Source organism: Alternaria infectoria, assembly GCF_024043175.1.
Source record: "Alternaria infectoria strain BMP 0036 chromosome Unknown scaffold_2, whole genome shotgun sequence".
Classification (NCBI taxonomy): Eukaryota; Fungi; Ascomycota; class Dothideomycetes; order Pleosporales; family Pleosporaceae; genus Alternaria; species Alternaria infectoria.
This window is the reverse complement of record NW_026250691.1, coordinates 132,655-148,702: the sequence shown is the minus strand read 5'-3', so window position 1 is coordinate 148,702 and position 16,048 is coordinate 132,655. Positions and strand designations below refer to the sequence as shown.

Genomic DNA, 16,048 nt, shown 5'->3' with positions numbered 1-16,048 from the left:
TCGTTCGTGCTGATATAGGCGGTAGCGCCCTGTTCAGTTTGTTCAAAAGCAACTCCAATCTGTCATGTAATCCTCGGCCTTGTCTTCCGTATCCGCTTGTTTCCATATATCTTCTTCACCTGCGACGCCGTTTTCATCAACGTGCCAGCTTCCCTTCTCAACTAGTTCACACCAGTTGACTAGGACAGCGGCCAACGGTGTGCCATGTGTGGGTAGAAAGGGGGTACACGTCCCATGCCGATACAAAGCATCTTGACCTTGGTCGCTCGGCTTCACGATAGTTCCATTGTTCTTGCGCACGTGGCCATTAGCTCCGATGGGGAAAGGTAGGAGTAGAGAGATTGTGTGTGTGCGTGCCATCGGGGGTCAGATACAGACCAGCGCGGTTGTCAAGGGTGTGGGCATGTCCCCGTCTATCCTTCCACCGGTCACGATCAGACTCGAGAACGAGTTCGAGGCCTTGTGTCCGCCACGGGAACAAGAGAAATTTGGGTATATAGCCCATTTCATAGTCCGGAGTGGTGATGGAAGCGTCGGGGTGTAGCTCCTGTAATTTGGCACCTACACGGTGAACGAAGGCTTCGGTCGGAATGTCCAGTTGCGGAGCGATGGAAGTAAAGGTCGGCTTCTTCGCCCGAGAAAGGAATGCGCGTGCGAAAGACGGGATAGCCGGATATTTCTCCAAGATCTCAGATGATACCAAAACAGCGTCCACTTCTTCTTGCTTCTCCTCCTGGTGTGCTCCCGGGTCGTCATCTTTCCCTTGTCCCGGTAGGCGTTTAGTGATCGCGTCCACCAAACTATGCCACGCCTCCAGCGCGCCCTCCAGCTCAAGGCCAGTCCACTCGAGTAGCCTCCATCCCTGCGTAGTAAGTTCATCTCCCAGGTATTCTGCATCGATGACGAATTTCCCCGACTCAACGCAGTCCCAGTAAATTTCCAGCGCATTCTGAAGATCGTCCCAATAGAGGTCTTCAGGTTCGGAATACGGGGAGGCCATGTAGCCCACTTGCTGCGTCGATAGGCTGTACAAAAGACCCCCTGCATCATATCCAGGTCCTGTGTAAAGCAGGATGTAATCCTCGCGTTCCTCGATGATGCCAAGCCACATATCGGGGATCATATGGTTAGGCGAAGGGACACCGACGAGCAAGGGATTAAAGGCCAGATGTTGATGTTGTTCGGGCACGACGATGTCGATGCCTGATAGGAAGGCTGTGAGGTCATCGTCGAATTCTTCCTCGATATCTAGGGGCAAGGGAACGGGTGAGGAAGGATCTAGTGAGTGCGCGCTGAACCAGCTGCGTTGAATCTGAGGTTGGCGGTCGGGTGGAAGGTGCGAGCAAGCGTGGGCGACGATGCGGTTGTGTAGATCTATGCACTTTTCGACGTCCATGGTGACTGCAGAGTCGCAGAGAGTAGGCGGGGTTCGCGTTGGTGTACACGTGTTGGTGAGTTGAGGTAGCCGGAAGGCACGGTTAGGAAGCGCCCCATTCAAGGTAAGAACTGACTCGACACCCACCTAAAGCTGTTAATCTAGAGGTCTACATTGCGTTCGGGTCTTGGAAACATCCTGTTCTTCACCAATATAGTCTGCAGCGCGCCTGTCTAATGTCCTTCTTGTGTGCGGTGGACGAGTCTTAGACATACTGAGGAACACAGAAAACAGCAGGAGCAGGAAACAGAAGATGGCCTAGAACGCAGACGAAGAAGGCGTATGGATCCACGCACTAGGTCGACCCTGCCGTTCGACAGTGGTTCCTGCCTGTGGGAGACTGGTCGCGCTTGCCAGAGCACGCGCACGCAGAACAAGCTGGGGAAAGGGCAGGCGAGCTGTCAGGTCCAATCTGAAACCCTTGTCACGACCAAGACCTTGCCGGGGCAACCAGCAACACACGACGGTAACAACTGGTGCAAGGCGATTGCAGTCAAAGAACAGCCGTCTTGTGCATGAGAACAGGGCCTCCGTGTTATTGGCCGTGCTGGACATGTCAAACCGCACCGGGGGACAAGCTGCTGCCATGTGACGGCTCCGGGGCGTGTGCATGGGTAGTTTACCTTGTCGGTTAGGGCAAGGCGCTTGATGCAGATAGCTAATCGCCTTCTCCTCTTCTCTCGGCCAACCTACAGTACACGCCATCGCGACGACGCTTCACAAACCCTCTACGTGATAATCAACTGAGCAGCTGTCCAGGTACGTCACGCTCGCTCTCATTTCGCTCCCGCTAGGCCGCAATCGCCGAAGCGCTGCGTGGCGCAAGCAGCACTCAGCCGCAGTTGTTGCAGCACGACCCCCGTTGCGGCCATGGTGCCTAGAGCCATAACACCCTGAAGCCGCTGTTCTCCAACTTCAATCACCGCCAGTCCAGCTCTCCATCCACATACTCACCACCTCCCTCACAGATCTTGCTGCCCCCACCGCCGCCTCAATAACCCATCCCCCACGACACCATGGCCGAGATTCGACGAAAGCTCGTTATTGTCGGTGACGGCGCCTGTGGAAAGACCTGTCTGCTCATGTACGTCCTCGCCCTCGCCATCACTCTTGACACTCCTGCAAAACAACTGCTAACGGTGCCGTCTGCAGCGTCTTCTCCAAGGGCACCTTCCCCGAGGTCAGTACTCGCCGCCCGCCTCGCCTGCATCCCTGAGCCGCGTCAGCCTAGCTGTTCCGCCTGCACTCGCAGCCATCGCAGCCTGCACTCCCTCCCAACGCACCCACTAACGTGCCCGCCTGCAGGTCTACGTCCCCACCGTTTTCGAGAACTACGTCGCCGATGTCGAGGTCGACGGCAAGCACGTCGAGCTCGCCCTCTGGGATACCGCCGGCCAGGAAGATTACGACCGTCTGCGCCCTCTCTCCTACCCCGACTCGCACGTTATCCTGATTTGCTTCGCCATCGATTCGCCCGATTCGCTTGACAACGTCCAGGAGAAGGTACGGCAAATGCCTCACACGCGTACAAGCAGCCGCTGACACACAACAGTGGATCTCCGAGGTTCTGCACTTCTGCCAGGGCCTTCCCATCATCCTCGTCGGATGTAAGAAGGATCTGCGCTTCGACCAGAAGACGATTGAGGAGCTACACAAGACCTCGCAGAAGCCCGTGACACCCGAGCAGGTTAGTAGTCTCACTCCACCCGTCCATCACCCACTAACACCCCCAGGCCGAGGATGTGCGCAAGAAGATCGGTGCCCAGAAGTACCTCGAGTGCTCAGCCAAGACGAACGAGGGCGTCCGAGAAGTATTCGAGCACGCCACCCGGGCTGCCCTGTTGACCCGGAAAGAGAAGAAGACCAAGAAGTGCTTGATCTTGTAAGCCTGGACAAGACTTTGCGACGATATAGGTCGAGAGCCGCCGCAACCGCGCGATGTTGAGCCTGGACAAGAGCAACACGGTGGCGGCTATCGGGTGTCTAATTAGTGGTCTATTTGAGAAGGAGGGCAACATGTCATGGGCCGGTAGGGGTAGCAGACAAGCCGACTCCTTCCAGTCTGCTTGCAGTCTCATCTCTGACGGCACCTATACGAGGCGTTACTGTGCTGGATCTTTTGTGTGTTTGGACCGTACATCATCTTGGGGTAGTTCATGATGGGGTTATCTTCTCAGAAAGCGTGTGGATCGAGATTGAGCAAATGGTAGGATCTTTCTAATAACCGGTGCTTTGTTTTGCTCTTATCGTGTCTACCCATATCAATCGTTGAAGCCTGTGAACTATATACATGATTATCTTCTTGGTGACTACTACATTGTGACCCAACTTTCCATTGAGCAAAAGCTGTTAACGTGATGGCTCAACAGCATTTACGTCCACACATAGATGATGTGCCAATCTGAAACACGCCTCCCCATCATATCATCACATCGTGCATCCACCCTTATCTCGCACCAAACACCGCATATCTCTCGCATTATCTCCCTTCCCCTGACTCGCTCGTCACATTTCTCTCCACATACCAAGCCCATACTTATGCAACGCATGTACCAAGACCGTTCCTAAAGTATCCAATCCTCTTGACCCGGATGTGATGTTCCGATGTACCGCCCCGCCTTTAATGCAGGCAGCGCGAGGCGAGGAGAGTCTGAGGGCCTTGCTTAAGATGTGCTGGTGCTGGTACTGGTGCTGGTGCTGGTACTGGGCCGGTGGGTAAGCTTGGTGGGTGGGTACGCAGTAATGTGCTGTGGATAGGTGGATATGTAGAGCGGAAAGTGGAGATGCGCTGGGGGATCAGGCCACCAAGCCGGTGTCTGCACTGTTTGCTCTACGGTAGATGTGAGGTGGTTTGCGATGTTGGGCAAAGTATATGTACTATTCGTTGCCTTGGGGATCTTGGACGTTGGGCAGATGTGAAATCGTTATGATGTGTTGAATATGGATTTATGTATATATCTACAATGTGTCCGCGTAGTGTCACGCCCCAAGACCAGATTGCTGGTTGTATGTGCAACTCCAATGATGCACTATCCCTAAACGCCTGTGCTAGTAATGCTATCCGTACCCAAATCCTATATGCTACATGAATATTGAAAGCGCGGTGAATGCTCCAGCGAGCGCGAGGAAGGACGTCGAAGTCGAGGACACCGCAGCAGCAGCGCCCTCCTGATCTTGAGGCTGCCCAGCACCCGCGGTATTCGAGCTCGCTCCCCCAGTCCCAGTCGCTGTCCTCGATGCCGAAGGAGATGCGGTACCTATTAAGGTCATGTCAGTCAATGTTACTTTGATGTTACTTCGAAAAAGGTCCAAACATACCACTTGAGCTCTCACTCTCAGCAACAACATCCTGCTCCTGTCCCAACACACCCAATCCCACTCTACTGCCCTCGAAATCAAAAACGCTGTAGACGTTTTTGAGGAACACATCCCCCACCAGCCACTGGTTATCGGCAAACGTCTTCCTGCCTACAATATTACTCCTGCACAGCTCCGATCCGTCGTCTTTGCCTCCAACCCAATCTGCAGTGGAGATGTTGTATACACGGTCGTTGAAACTGAGCTGTATGGCAGCGCTCGTATCGCACGGCACGAAGAACGTCTCGCCATCTTGTTCAAACCCCTGGACTTGGGAATGCAGGGCCAGCGCATCCGGTTCAGGGATGAGGATGAAGGATGTGCCCGTGTCCATGATCGCTGTTCGGTCGACTCCAGTGGTGAGGTTAGCAGACTTTCCATCTACACCAGCGTCTTGCAACGGTATCTCCCAGAACCCTGACTCGTTGTCTACGCATTCGATGTAGTTGATGTCGCCAGTGAAACGATCTTTGTTCACCTCACCCAAGTTCAACTCTCCATCCATCTTGCCATCCTCGCCCCGACTCAGATGTATACCGTACATCTTTGCGCCGATGAGGTTCTGGCTCGAAAGCAGGTCCATAATTTGTGGTGCGTCAATTTCATCGTCGCCTGTGCCTTGGACGCCGCGGCCGATGCCGAGGATGCCGTCCATGGGGTATGCGCGGAACTCGTCGGATACGTTTGTCGCGAGGCCGAACGTGAGGGTGGGGGAGAGGGAGGGGCCGAGATGGAGTACGTCGGTTGCGAGGTGGCCTGACGAGGAACCTGTGCCGTAAGTTACGCTGAAGGGGGTTGTTGCGTCGGTCTGGGTGTTGTGTTAGTATTTGCATTTATGTATGACCTGACGAAAGATTGCCTAGGTGAAGAGGGATAGAGATGGGAAGCACAACGTACTTTCAGCGTACTCGAATCCGCCGTCCCGAAAGTCGCATGCGTTTTACACGCTTCGCTCTCGCACTCCTCGCTCATAACCCAGGTATTGCTCGCCGCTGAATCAAGCAGCAGATGGTATTCATCCGTGCTGTCGCCAAACGTTACGGCGACCATGTAGCTGAGATCACTGCCATCTTGGTCTATGGCTACGCTGTTTTCTTGGCTGGGGTTGTTCGAGTTGACGATGTTGTAGACGTTTTGGCGGGATCGTAATGAGGGTGTGCGTATGCGACGAAGCGGGAGCGTTATTGAGCGCGTGGTTCCTGCTTGAGAGGACGCTGGTTGTGGGGAGGTTCGATGCGATCGGGTTGATGTGGAGGAGGTTTTGCCGGAGGTATAGTGGTAAGGATAGAATGCTGTCGCTGTGGGTAGGATTGCTGCCGCTGAAAGCGCGAGCCAGGTTGGCAGGTAGGTGTGCATGGTGTTGTGACGTCGATGTCTAGAGTCTGGGCTCTCCAGTCGTTTCGCCTTTCCAATTCCTTCGTAACGTCTTCTCGAGGATTCGTGGTATTAAAGTCGCTTTCCAGTATTCCAAGTGCGATGTTGTCAACGCGTCCCGTTCGCCTTCAGCCGGCACGAATCCAATCCAATCCAATCGCCAGGAACGAATGTAAATAACAGGGCGCAATAAACGTATACACAAGAAGAAGAAAAATAACGACTACGCAATACCCGCCTGAACGAATGGCACCTAGGTAGGACGTGCGGCTGAAAAGAAGGACAATGCGGGTATGATCATCCAAAAGGTACAAGTAGGTAAACAGTCCCTCAAGCTTTCCAAACGCCACAGGAAACCCAAGTTATCGTGAATAACAGAAAGAAGACGAGGAGAAACGGAGAGCAGTCCAGACGAAAGAAAGCACCAACGCCATCGCGCCATGCACCGCGCAAGCCTCACCCAACATGACGTCCTTGGCTCTCTCTCCTTCCCTATCACGATATGGATCCATCGGACGCGCAACCCGGCTACTTTTGAAAGTGGGGCGCGCTAACGCCCATCGTGTTTACCCCTGGAACCGACGTTCGTTTGAAACAGCGAGGTCATGTCTGACAGGACCAATGACAGCTGCATGATGTAGCAATCTGCATCGGTTGTCTGGCATCTGGCATCTTCCTCGTTGGGGGCGACGATGGGTTCAAGGCTTTGATTTGCTGGTTGGCAGAGCTGATGCAGACGATCTTGGGAAGGGGAGTTGGGCTTGGCGTAATGCGATGGGCGACGGAGAGGCCGATGGGGGACGATCGGTTTGGGACTGTCGTAAACTGATTATGCGATGGTCCTGGGCGATGGAAGAGTCTTGGTAACACTGCGATTGTATGTACAAGAGAAGGTGTGTCTATGACGGGTTCATTCAAATGTTCCTACAAAATCGGGCTGCTGCAACGTTGGTATCTATTGTTTGGCACCCGCCTGAATCATCTCTGGTGCTTTCTTGACACCCACGACCTTCTTGGCCTCCATAATTTCCAGCCTGCTGAGACCCATACCGCTCAGGTATTCGTTGAAGCTGCCAAGGACCTTCTCAAGACCTTGTCTGAGACATTCTCTGGCTTCATCTACTTCAGGCACCTTCCTCCTCTCCGCTTCTGGCTTCCCGTTCGTCTCCTTGTCACTCCAATGGATTGGAGCTGTGTCCATGTACTCATCGATCTTCTTCAGCGCAATAGTGAATATACGCACTATACTTGGTATTCCTTGGTGAAAGCGTCCGAGGCTGTCTTCAGCAAGAGAAAACACCGCAAGATTTGCTAGTGCAGTCGCGGCATTGCAGACTTGGGAAAGTTGAGAGTAAGGTGCGCCGAGAACGACAATGTTCGATGTCCGTTGGAAGGAATGTTGGAACAGTAAGCCGACTGGGGAAGAAACAAGCTTGTTGTAATAAGTCGTGAAGAACGACTCGGCTTCTCTGGCACCTTCTTGGGCCTTCTTCATTCCTTTGTTGATGGCTTCCCGACTGTATGCTTGCTGTGCGTTTCCTGGAGCGCTGTGTGACTTTGCAATACTGGCGGTTGCTGCTTCGACATGTTCCCACCTGGTACTTGGTTGTGGTGGCGCAGCAGCAATCGGCTTGTCGTCCTTCAGCGGTTGTGCGATACGAGGAACCAGATTTATAGGCCCGGTTGGCTTGTCTTGACCTGATGCGTCGCTGGGCTGGTAGGCTGGATCGAGACCAGCACTGACGCGTTCAATAAGCCACTTGAGCTGTCCCAGACAGATGTCCGTAACTTGCTGATGTGTCGGGGCCTTCTTACGATCCATCTCGCTGTAGATAGTCTTGCGCCGCTCAGGAAAGGCGTCGGTGATGAGGGCTAGCTCCCAGAAAGCAATGGCCTGAATTAGTTAGCAGTGAACGTAGTAATAGCATCACTTCCTCCTACCTTGACAGTATCCTTCTTCGACTTGAGTCCGTTCAGAAGGGATCCATTGGGGTCGGTAGAGTCGTTCGTGATGGGCACATCGTTCTTCAAGGGCTCCTGTGCAAGGTACACATCGAAGGTCTTGTTGACAAACTCCCAGAGCACAACGAGAAGCGTTCCTTCTGTGACGAACATGAAGCACAGAGGCAGGAATGGGGCAAGTCCCGTAGGTGTGGAAGTCTTGGACAGGCTCCAGAGATACCGACTGAAGCTGTAGTAGTAGCTCCAGATCAGGTTTCGGGTTCCGAGGTAGTAAAGACAGAAACCGGCAGCTGCAATGACCGAAGTCAAGAAGGTTGATTGTGTTGCAATGCCCTTGAGCGATCTCGTAAGGACATGTCTGGGCTTGGGGCCCCGTCGTGCCGGGGTGGAAGTGTTCGCGTCACCCCGCTCCTTCTTAGGCTTCATAGCCTGCAACTCAATCTTGTCGTAGTCCCTCCACAAGTGTACTCCAGATTGTGCTGCTGATAGTAGGTAGAAGAGATAGCGAAGGTAGAGCGGCCTCTCGTTCAGCCGGAATCGCTCGTGCATGCGGCCGGCCTCGATGAAGTTGAGCCTGGCTTGGGTGCCCCGCGACCAGATATAAGTTTCGACAAACAGCATCGCGGAGAAAGCGTATGCGACAAGCGTGATCAGCGTTGCAGGACGGAAGAAGTATCTTGTGAACGTCTCGACTCGGGTCTCTGTTTGGCGGCGGCCAACATGCCACTGGGCGACGCGAAGGACGTAGATGGAAAGGGCTGAGAGGAAGATGAGGAGGGTCCGAATGCCAGTGAGACCTAGAGGAAACCACAGCCATAGCACTGTTTCTGTTAGTAGGTGTGTCTAATTCTATTCGGAGTCTCTCACTGTTATCCCATTCTCCCATCCAGCACGCGATCGCATAGCATAGCAGCAGCGTGTACCGACTGGCCTTGTTGAACCTTCGGTGCAGAGCTGGCGTCAGGTAATCTCTATATGGGCGCACTTGTGTTCCCAGCGGTGCGAGCGCCATGTTTGCGACAGGTCGGGGCGGAGAGAGCGTATGAGTGAGGAACGGGCTATATCATAGCAAAGAAGCAGAAGGATGGCGTCGCGCCAAGGGTAATTCGAACGCGCTGGTGCGGCAGTCTGGAGTACTGCAGCAAGGAAAGCTGCCCGACTTTGTCAAACAAACATTGTTGATCGGCGCAGCTACCACTTGGTCGCCGACAGCTGCACGCTTACCTAAGGGATCCGCTTGTGCCTTGAGCCATGTGCCCTAGCCGCGGTCCTTCGTCATCGCCGCAGGAACCACCGAGCACCAACCTCCAGGTAGCCACGATTGGACTTGCGTACTAGGCTGCAACAACTCCACACACGATCGCATAGCTTCAGACATCGTACAAACACTCGTCTAGAAGATCATCGAGTGCCGCTCCTCTTATCCGGCACCATGTCGTTCCAACGCTCCAGCGCCCTCGAATCGCAACCCACGACATGGCGAAGGGACGACGATCCGTCATACGCCGATGACCCAGAGTTCCGCGACTTCGCCGACAAGCTTTCCGACGACCTCTTCGCCCTGACCCGCAACGTCGCCCGCCTGTCGCAGGAGACGGGCAAGCTAGGGACCAAGCACGAGACCGCCCGTGTGCGCGAGCGCGTGAAGACCACCGTCGAAGAGACATCGGAGAAGTTCAAAGAGCTTGGAGAGGGATTAAAGAAGATAACCACCTGGCCCGATGTTGGCGTAAGGATACCTCGTTCTTGAGATGGAAGCCGGTAGCTAACAGACGACAGCCCTCGCAGAAGTTCACGCAATCGAAGCTCCAGCGCGAATTCAAAGCAACACTCACCGAGTTCCAACACCTCCAGAAGCAAGCGCTAGAGAAAGAGAAGCAGTCGGCACAGGCGGCACGCACAGCCCTGCAAGACGTATCATCGCCAAGCGAAGAGCGGGGAGGAGACTTTGGGCAACAACAAGAGCAGGAACAGCTGCGCTTGGCAAACCAGGATGAGGTAGACTTCCAGGAATCGATGATCATTGAGCGCGAGTCTGAGATCCGCAATATCGAGCAGTCGGTTGGGGAACTCAACGAGCTATTCCGCGATGTTGCGCATATGGTGCACGAGCAGGGTGCGCAACTCGACATCATCGAGGAGAATGTCGAGGTCACGCATGATGCGTCGCGAGGTGCACATGTGAATCTCAAGCAGGCGAGCAACTACCAGAAGAGCGCAAGGAGTAAGGCGTGTATTCTGCTGCTCATTCTCGCTATTGTTTTGGTCATCATCATCCTTGCTGTCGTTTTGGACTAGATGATACGTACATCGTCTCTGTAATAGTTGGTTCTGCTTGTTTCGGCGTTGCATTGTACATTTGGGGGGATCTTATACCATGGTGCATTTCATTGCAAATTTCTGTCGTTTTCGAAATGTGTTTTGGCCATCTATGCAGTTTTGCTGTCTACTGTATGCTTTGCAGTGGCTTTAATGTTAGCCATGTCGTATTAATTAATGTTCAACATTTCCTCAATCACTCATTTGTAACTTTCCTGCGTTGGTTGCTCGCTCCTTCCTCCACGTGCATCTCTGGCCAGGACTCACTATGCTGAGAAGGCGCGCTACGAAAGCTTTCGCTTACCACACTCACTTTCACTTCACATCTCACACAGCTTGCTGCTACTTCTTTCCTGAGCTGTGAGAACAACAATCCTCTACGAACCGCCGTCGACTGCGGCTGTCGACGCGTCCAACCTTTCTCCCTCTACAACTTCGTGGCAGCTCTGTCGCTGTTGCTACTACCTACACAGGCCATGAGTGCCCCGGGTACCTCGCCACCAAAGGTTGTGCCGCCACTTCACAGGTACGTCTTTCAGGCCGACAGATGAACAAGAACTGACCTCGACTTAGTGTCACATCTCAACAAAGTGCTCCAGCAAACGTCATCATCGAAGTCGGCCCAGACGGCAACAAATACTACGTCCAGAAGGCCTTTCTGGTACACTACTCCGAATACTTCAGCAAAGCACTCAGCGGAACATGGGAGGAAGCCAAGAACGGAGTCGTGACTCTCACCGATGTCTTGCCTGGTGTCTTCAACCTCTTCGTGGAATGGCTGTATACTCAGCATCTTCCCAGCAACTACTCTCAGATCGCAGATGGAACAACCAGCAATGAGCAAAAGTGGATGCTCAGGCTGTACGTGTTTGCAGATCGATTCGCGGTGGCAGCATTACGAACAGCGATGAACCGAGCGATGGTCAAAAAATTCAACAAACCGTCCCCTGCTCCCTATCAGTCGGTCATATATGCTTTCGATAACCTTCCTTCAACAGATCCACTCCTGGATCTGCTCGTGGACACTGCCTTCGTCACATGGTATTCTTCCCGCGACAGCACCAAATCAGCGGCGATGATTCAGGATCTACCAAAGGACTTCTTCGTACGCTTCTACATGAGGGTCGGCAACGAACGTACTCAAAGCCGTGCAAACCAATTCGGCGCTTTCGATATTGACTTTTGTAGCTATCATGAGCATGAGAACGAAGCGGATAAGGCCAATTGCCCCAACCAGTACAAACTGGCCGCCGGAAAATACAAATTGGAGCGGCCAGATGTCAACAAGGAACCAAAGGACACAGGCAGCTCCTCGTAGAGCATGGTCAGATATGTGGGGGCTTGTACTTGCTGGTTGATCATGGCAACTAGATGACAGTCCACTCTATGTACGGGTATCTACTCAACATTCGGCGATTAGGTAGCAACATTCGCTCTAGGCGGTGTTGATGGGTTCACCCTTCTCATCAATCAAACTCTCTTCAGTCTTGACCGGACCTTCACCAACACCTGTCAGGATGACTCTGCTAACACCCTCCTCCAAGAATGTGATGGCGGGACCGGCGTCAAACTTGACCTTCTCAAGCGCGTCGGCGTTGGCCTGAACAGCTTGACCTCTCTCGCCTTGCCATCCGTCCTTCTCGTTCAAGATTTGCTTGAAGAGACCAGCAACCTCCTTCTCATTCTCCTCAAGGTAGTACACAACAGCGTTTGGACCCGCATCGAAAGTGTACGCAGCGATGATCTTACCCGCCGCAGCGTTGATGCTCTCGACAACCTTGATAGCCGCACGGGAAACATCGTTGAGGTAGAAGATCGGAGGGAAGGTGTCGAGGCAAGTAGCGTGGAAAGAGTTGCTGTCCATCATGGTAAGTTTGCCAAAGGCCTCGAAGTCCTTGTTCTGGATCGCCTTTTGCATCTCCTTCATGCGCTTTGGGACAGTCTCGGTAGCTCTTGACTGGAAGAGGCTGGATGTAGCAACAGTGATCTGCATACCAGAGGTACTCGACACACCCTTCTTGGCTGCGCTAACAACCAAGATAACAGCGCGCATATTAGGCCAGTGGCTCGCAGGCGCAACCTGGAAAGCAACACTATCACTGCCATCCGAAGCGGAGCCTTGTTCCCAGCCTACATATCCGCCGAAGAGCGAGCGACACGCGGAGCCAGATCCCTGCCTTGCGATGCGGGAGAGGTCGGTTGGCGAAGAGGGGAGCTCGTAGAGGTTTGCAATTGCGCGGACAAGGGCAGCGAAACCAGCAGCCGAACTAGCCAGTCCAGCGGCGGTGGGGAAGTTGTTCTCGGAGACGATGCGCAGAGGCAGGTCGGCGAGTTTAGCGAGGCTAGAGTCCTTCTCCTCGAGCTGCTTCCTCAGTGCCCTCAGCTCCCTGAAGCATGCTTGTGTCCTAGCACCAGAAACATCCTGCGATTGGCCGTTGAGGAGAAGTGTGTCTTCTTTCGGGTAATTGGACGAGCACGACGCAGTGGTGTGGGTGCGGAGGTCGGACTGCGCGAGGGTGACGCTGAGGGAGGAGTTGGTGGGGAGGTTGAGCTTGGGGTCGCGCTTTCCCCAGTATTTGATTACGGCGATGTTGACCGGGGCGGTGGTGCTGGCGCGGTGGATGTCGGACATTTTGACGTTTGCTGTAGGAGAAGGAAGGGAGGGAAAGAAGCAAAACACTGAGGGTAGCGGTGAAAGTCAAGGGGGCTTGGTGGGGTTTAATGTTTATATGCAGGGTCTAGTTGGATGCGGTCTAGAAAGCGCGGATCTAGGACAGTGAATCGAGACAGCGGAATTACTTGCGCGATGACAGGTTAGACAGGTTTAATCTTGGAAATTGGCCGTCTACCACAGGATATTCTCCGGTGGTAGAAAGACATACACCCTGACGCTGTCCAAAGCGGTGGAGTGCGGTAGTCGAAGGCCAGCCAATCAGACGCACCTGATTCCCGCAAAGGCCCGTGCCCAACATTTCTCGATGCCTTCCGTCACCATCCCGAGTTTCTCGGAACCCGACAAATCCAACCTCACACATCTCCACCACAATGTCCTCGCAAGACGACCCCGCAGCCGCCTGCCCCGTCGACCACAAGACACGCGAAGCATGGCTCGCCCAAGCCCGCGCCCAAAACGGCACCACACCACCAAATCCCCATAGCACACCCATCCCAACACCCGCCGCCGCGCCAGCACCCTCCCAATCCGCCGTCCAGCAATCCTGCGACTCATCCACGCTCGACCAAAGCACCGCCTCCCCACCCCCAAGCAGCACAAGCATCCTCTCGCAAATCCGCCTCGGCACCGACCGCGAAGTAAGCACAATACCACGCGCCCTCCCCGACCAAATCGCAGCACAACCCGCACCCAATGCACGACCGGCAAACAACGAGCGCGACACAGGCTCCGACAAGAAAACCGGAAACTGGATCTACCCGTCTGAGCAAATGTTCTTCGACGCCATGCGCCGCAAATCCTACGACCCGTCCGCCCCAGACATGCGCACCATAGTGCCCATCCACAACGCCGTCAACGAACGCGCGTGGCACGAGATCAAGACGTGGGAAAGCGGGCGCGGTAGCGAGAAATGCGGCGGGCCTAAACTGGCTTCGTTTTCTGGGTTAAGCACGAGTTTAACGCCGCGGGCGCGGTGGAAGAGTCTGATGGGGTATCAGCCGCCGTTTGATCGACACGATTGGGTGGTGGATCGGTGTGGGACGAAGGTTGAGTATGTGATTGACTTTTATGCGGGGAGGGATGAGGGGAAGGTGGGGAAGGCACTCAATTTCTATTTGGATGTTAGGCCTAAGTTGAATAGTTGGGAGGGGGTTAAGATGAGAATAGCGAGGTTTTGGGGGTTTTAGATGTAGATGTGGTGGATAGACGTGCGTTGTAGGATAGGTTTGTATATATGTATGATTAGTTGACTTGGGGTGGGGTATAGACATGATCTTGATGAGTATGGATAGATGTATATGAACGCGAACGGGAATAGAGTAATTTCGCTCAAGAAGGGAATCCTGCGCCTGAACGCGCAGTCGACGCTATCATACGCCTCTATGCGCCATGCGTCCATCTGAGAGTTAATTATATCCCCGGAACAACTCCCTCTAAGAACCTCTCCTCCCACACTCCAACATCAAGATACGTACAGCCGAACGTACGACAAAGTCTATCCCTCGTCAAAACCAGAACGCATTCACCCCAGCCACCTCCTAACCTAGTAAACATCCACACCCAACTTCCTCAGCTTATTACAATTCTTCAACTCCATATTCCGCGCCTTATTCATAGCCTCCTGATCGACACTAAACCATCCCTGCGCCTCTTCCATCGCCCTCCGCTGCCTGACCCTCTCATTTTGACACCTCGTATTCGTAATATGCACATATTGGTTCTCGGCTATATCATCCAACTTGCGCCACTTCTTCGGTGTGTATTCATGCACTTCCTTGGGGTCGACGTAGTAATCTATCTTTATCCGCGTGGACACGCGCTTGAGTGTGTTGGGTGAGCGCGGTGTTTCGAAGACGAGGTTGGGGCTTGCGGAGGTGGAGGTTGAGCCGGAGAAGAGGGAGGAGAGGAGGGGGAGGACGAAGAGGAAGAGGAGGGGGAGCAGGTTGGCGAAGGCGGAGGAGAGGTTTTGTTGGCCTTCGCTGCCGGGGGGGACGGCGGTGCCGGGGCGTCTGCGGGGACGGCCGCCGCCGAATTGGTGGACGCGTACGCCGGGGCCGCCGCCGAGGTTGAAGACGAATCCTGGGCCTGTGTCCATGCCGCCTGTGGTGTGTTAGTTTGTCATCGTCTTTTTGTTGTTCCTGTTGTGCAGTATAGACCGCGACCTCAAGACCGAGGTTTCTGGACAGAGGAACACGTACCAAAAGGCCCCCCAAACGCACCCCCAAAGAACTGTCTAAACAACTCTTCAGGCGTCATCTCCTCCTCAAACCCACCCCCTCTTCTCGCAAACCCATTCCCAAACGGACTCGCACCACCCCCTCCATTTGCACTCGCATGCGCCCTAGGATCAAACCGCGCATCTGGATCCCCGCCAAACTGATCGTACTTCTTCTTCTTATCCGGATCACTCAACACCTGGAACGCCTTGCTGACCAGCTTGAACGCATCGTCCGCACCGTCGTACCCGTTCTTGTCCGGATGCGTGAGGAGGGAGAGCTTGCGGTACGCTTTCTTGATGTCCGAATCTGAACAGCTGGCCTTTACTTCTTCCAGACCGAGGATCTTGTAGTAGGCGGTTGGCGCGCATGATTTGATGCGTATTACGGCGGCTTTTTGCTCGACCGTGAAGGCTCGGCCGGCGCTGCCGTCGTGGTGGTCTCGCGATTTGGCGTCGGAGCCCGAGGTTTTGCCCGACATTGTGTGGTGTGCGAGAGGTGGTTTGTGGGGTATCGGTGTGTTGTGGTGGGAGATTGTGCTGCCGGGGCAGGCAGCGGTGGGGGTGGGAGGCCGATGCGCAAGTGTGGACGGCTGGTGATAATGCGGCGGTGATGGCGATGGGTGTGCGTGAATCAAATATCGTCCCGTGACGGGGTTGTGGTTGTATTAGTCGTTAAGGCGTTATCTGTTGTCTGTCGAAGTTCGCGAGT

General features: G+C 54.2%; 9 protein-coding genes across 9 annotated transcripts; 4 read left to right on the top strand and 5 right to left on the bottom strand.

Moving 5' to 3' along the window:
- Nucleotides 1-307: 307 nt before the first annotated feature.
- J4E92_001500 (uncharacterized protein) lies at nucleotides 308-1,396 on the bottom strand (the record flags this gene model as incomplete). Its single annotated transcript, XM_051492911.1, has 1 exon — nucleotides 308-1,396. One exon carries the CDS (start codon nucleotides 1,394-1,396, stop codon nucleotides 308-310), a length of 1,089 nt encoding a protein of 362 aa, XP_051356142.1.
- Nucleotides 1,397-2,451: 1,055 nt separating this feature from the next.
- J4E92_001499 (uncharacterized protein) lies at nucleotides 2,452-3,321 on the top strand (the record flags this gene model as incomplete). Its single annotated transcript, XM_051492910.1, has 5 exons — nucleotides 2,452-2,519; nucleotides 2,588-2,615; nucleotides 2,741-2,938; nucleotides 2,988-3,122; nucleotides 3,169-3,321. 5 exons carry the CDS (start codon nucleotides 2,452-2,454, stop codon nucleotides 3,319-3,321), a joined length of 582 nt encoding a protein of 193 aa, XP_051356141.1.
- Nucleotides 3,322-4,516: 1,195 nt separating this feature from the next.
- On the bottom strand, nucleotides 4,517-6,148 carry J4E92_001498 (uncharacterized protein; the record flags this gene model as incomplete). The annotated part of the gene is made up of 3 exons (XM_051492909.1): nucleotides 4,517-4,692; nucleotides 4,754-5,600; nucleotides 5,690-6,148. The coding sequence occupies 3 exons, from the start codon at nucleotides 6,146-6,148 to the stop codon at nucleotides 4,517-4,519; spliced, it is 1,482 nt and encodes a 493-aa protein (XP_051356140.1).
- A 973-nt stretch (nucleotides 6,149-7,121) lies between these two features.
- J4E92_001497 (uncharacterized protein) lies at nucleotides 7,122-9,140 on the bottom strand (the record flags this gene model as incomplete). Its single annotated transcript, XM_051492908.1, has 3 exons — nucleotides 7,122-8,060; nucleotides 8,108-8,949; nucleotides 8,996-9,140. The coding sequence occupies 3 exons, from the start codon at nucleotides 9,138-9,140 to the stop codon at nucleotides 7,122-7,124; spliced, it is 1,926 nt and encodes a 641-aa protein (XP_051356139.1).
- A 420-nt stretch (nucleotides 9,141-9,560) lies between these two features.
- J4E92_001496 (uncharacterized protein) lies at nucleotides 9,561-10,426 on the top strand (the record flags this gene model as incomplete). Its single annotated transcript, XM_051492907.1, has 2 exons — nucleotides 9,561-9,857; nucleotides 9,908-10,426. The coding sequence occupies 2 exons, from the start codon at nucleotides 9,561-9,563 to the stop codon at nucleotides 10,424-10,426; spliced, it is 816 nt and encodes a 271-aa protein (XP_051356138.1).
- Nucleotides 10,427-10,923: 497 nt separating this feature from the next.
- On the top strand, nucleotides 10,924-11,765 carry J4E92_001495 (uncharacterized protein; the record flags this gene model as incomplete). The annotated part of the gene is made up of 2 exons (XM_051492906.1): nucleotides 10,924-10,973; nucleotides 11,021-11,765. The coding sequence occupies 2 exons, from the start codon at nucleotides 10,924-10,926 to the stop codon at nucleotides 11,763-11,765; spliced, it is 795 nt and encodes a 264-aa protein (XP_051356137.1).
- A 117-nt stretch (nucleotides 11,766-11,882) lies between these two features.
- Nucleotides 11,883-13,079, bottom strand: J4E92_001494 (uncharacterized protein; the record flags this gene model as incomplete). The annotated part of the gene is made up of 1 exon (XM_051492905.1): nucleotides 11,883-13,079. One exon carries the CDS (start codon nucleotides 13,077-13,079, stop codon nucleotides 11,883-11,885), a length of 1,197 nt encoding a protein of 398 aa, XP_051356136.1.
- A 413-nt stretch (nucleotides 13,080-13,492) lies between these two features.
- On the top strand, nucleotides 13,493-14,308 carry J4E92_001493 (uncharacterized protein; the record flags this gene model as incomplete). Its single annotated transcript, XM_051492904.1, has 1 exon — nucleotides 13,493-14,308. The coding sequence occupies one exon, from the start codon at nucleotides 13,493-13,495 to the stop codon at nucleotides 14,306-14,308; it is 816 nt and encodes a 271-aa protein (XP_051356135.1).
- Nucleotides 14,309-14,664: 356 nt separating this feature from the next.
- J4E92_001492 (uncharacterized protein) lies at nucleotides 14,665-15,818 on the bottom strand (the record flags this gene model as incomplete). Its single annotated transcript, XM_051492903.1, has 2 exons — nucleotides 14,665-15,221; nucleotides 15,320-15,818. The coding sequence occupies 2 exons, from the start codon at nucleotides 15,816-15,818 to the stop codon at nucleotides 14,665-14,667; spliced, it is 1,056 nt and encodes a 351-aa protein (XP_051356134.1).
- Nucleotides 15,819-16,048: the final 230 nt, after the last annotated feature.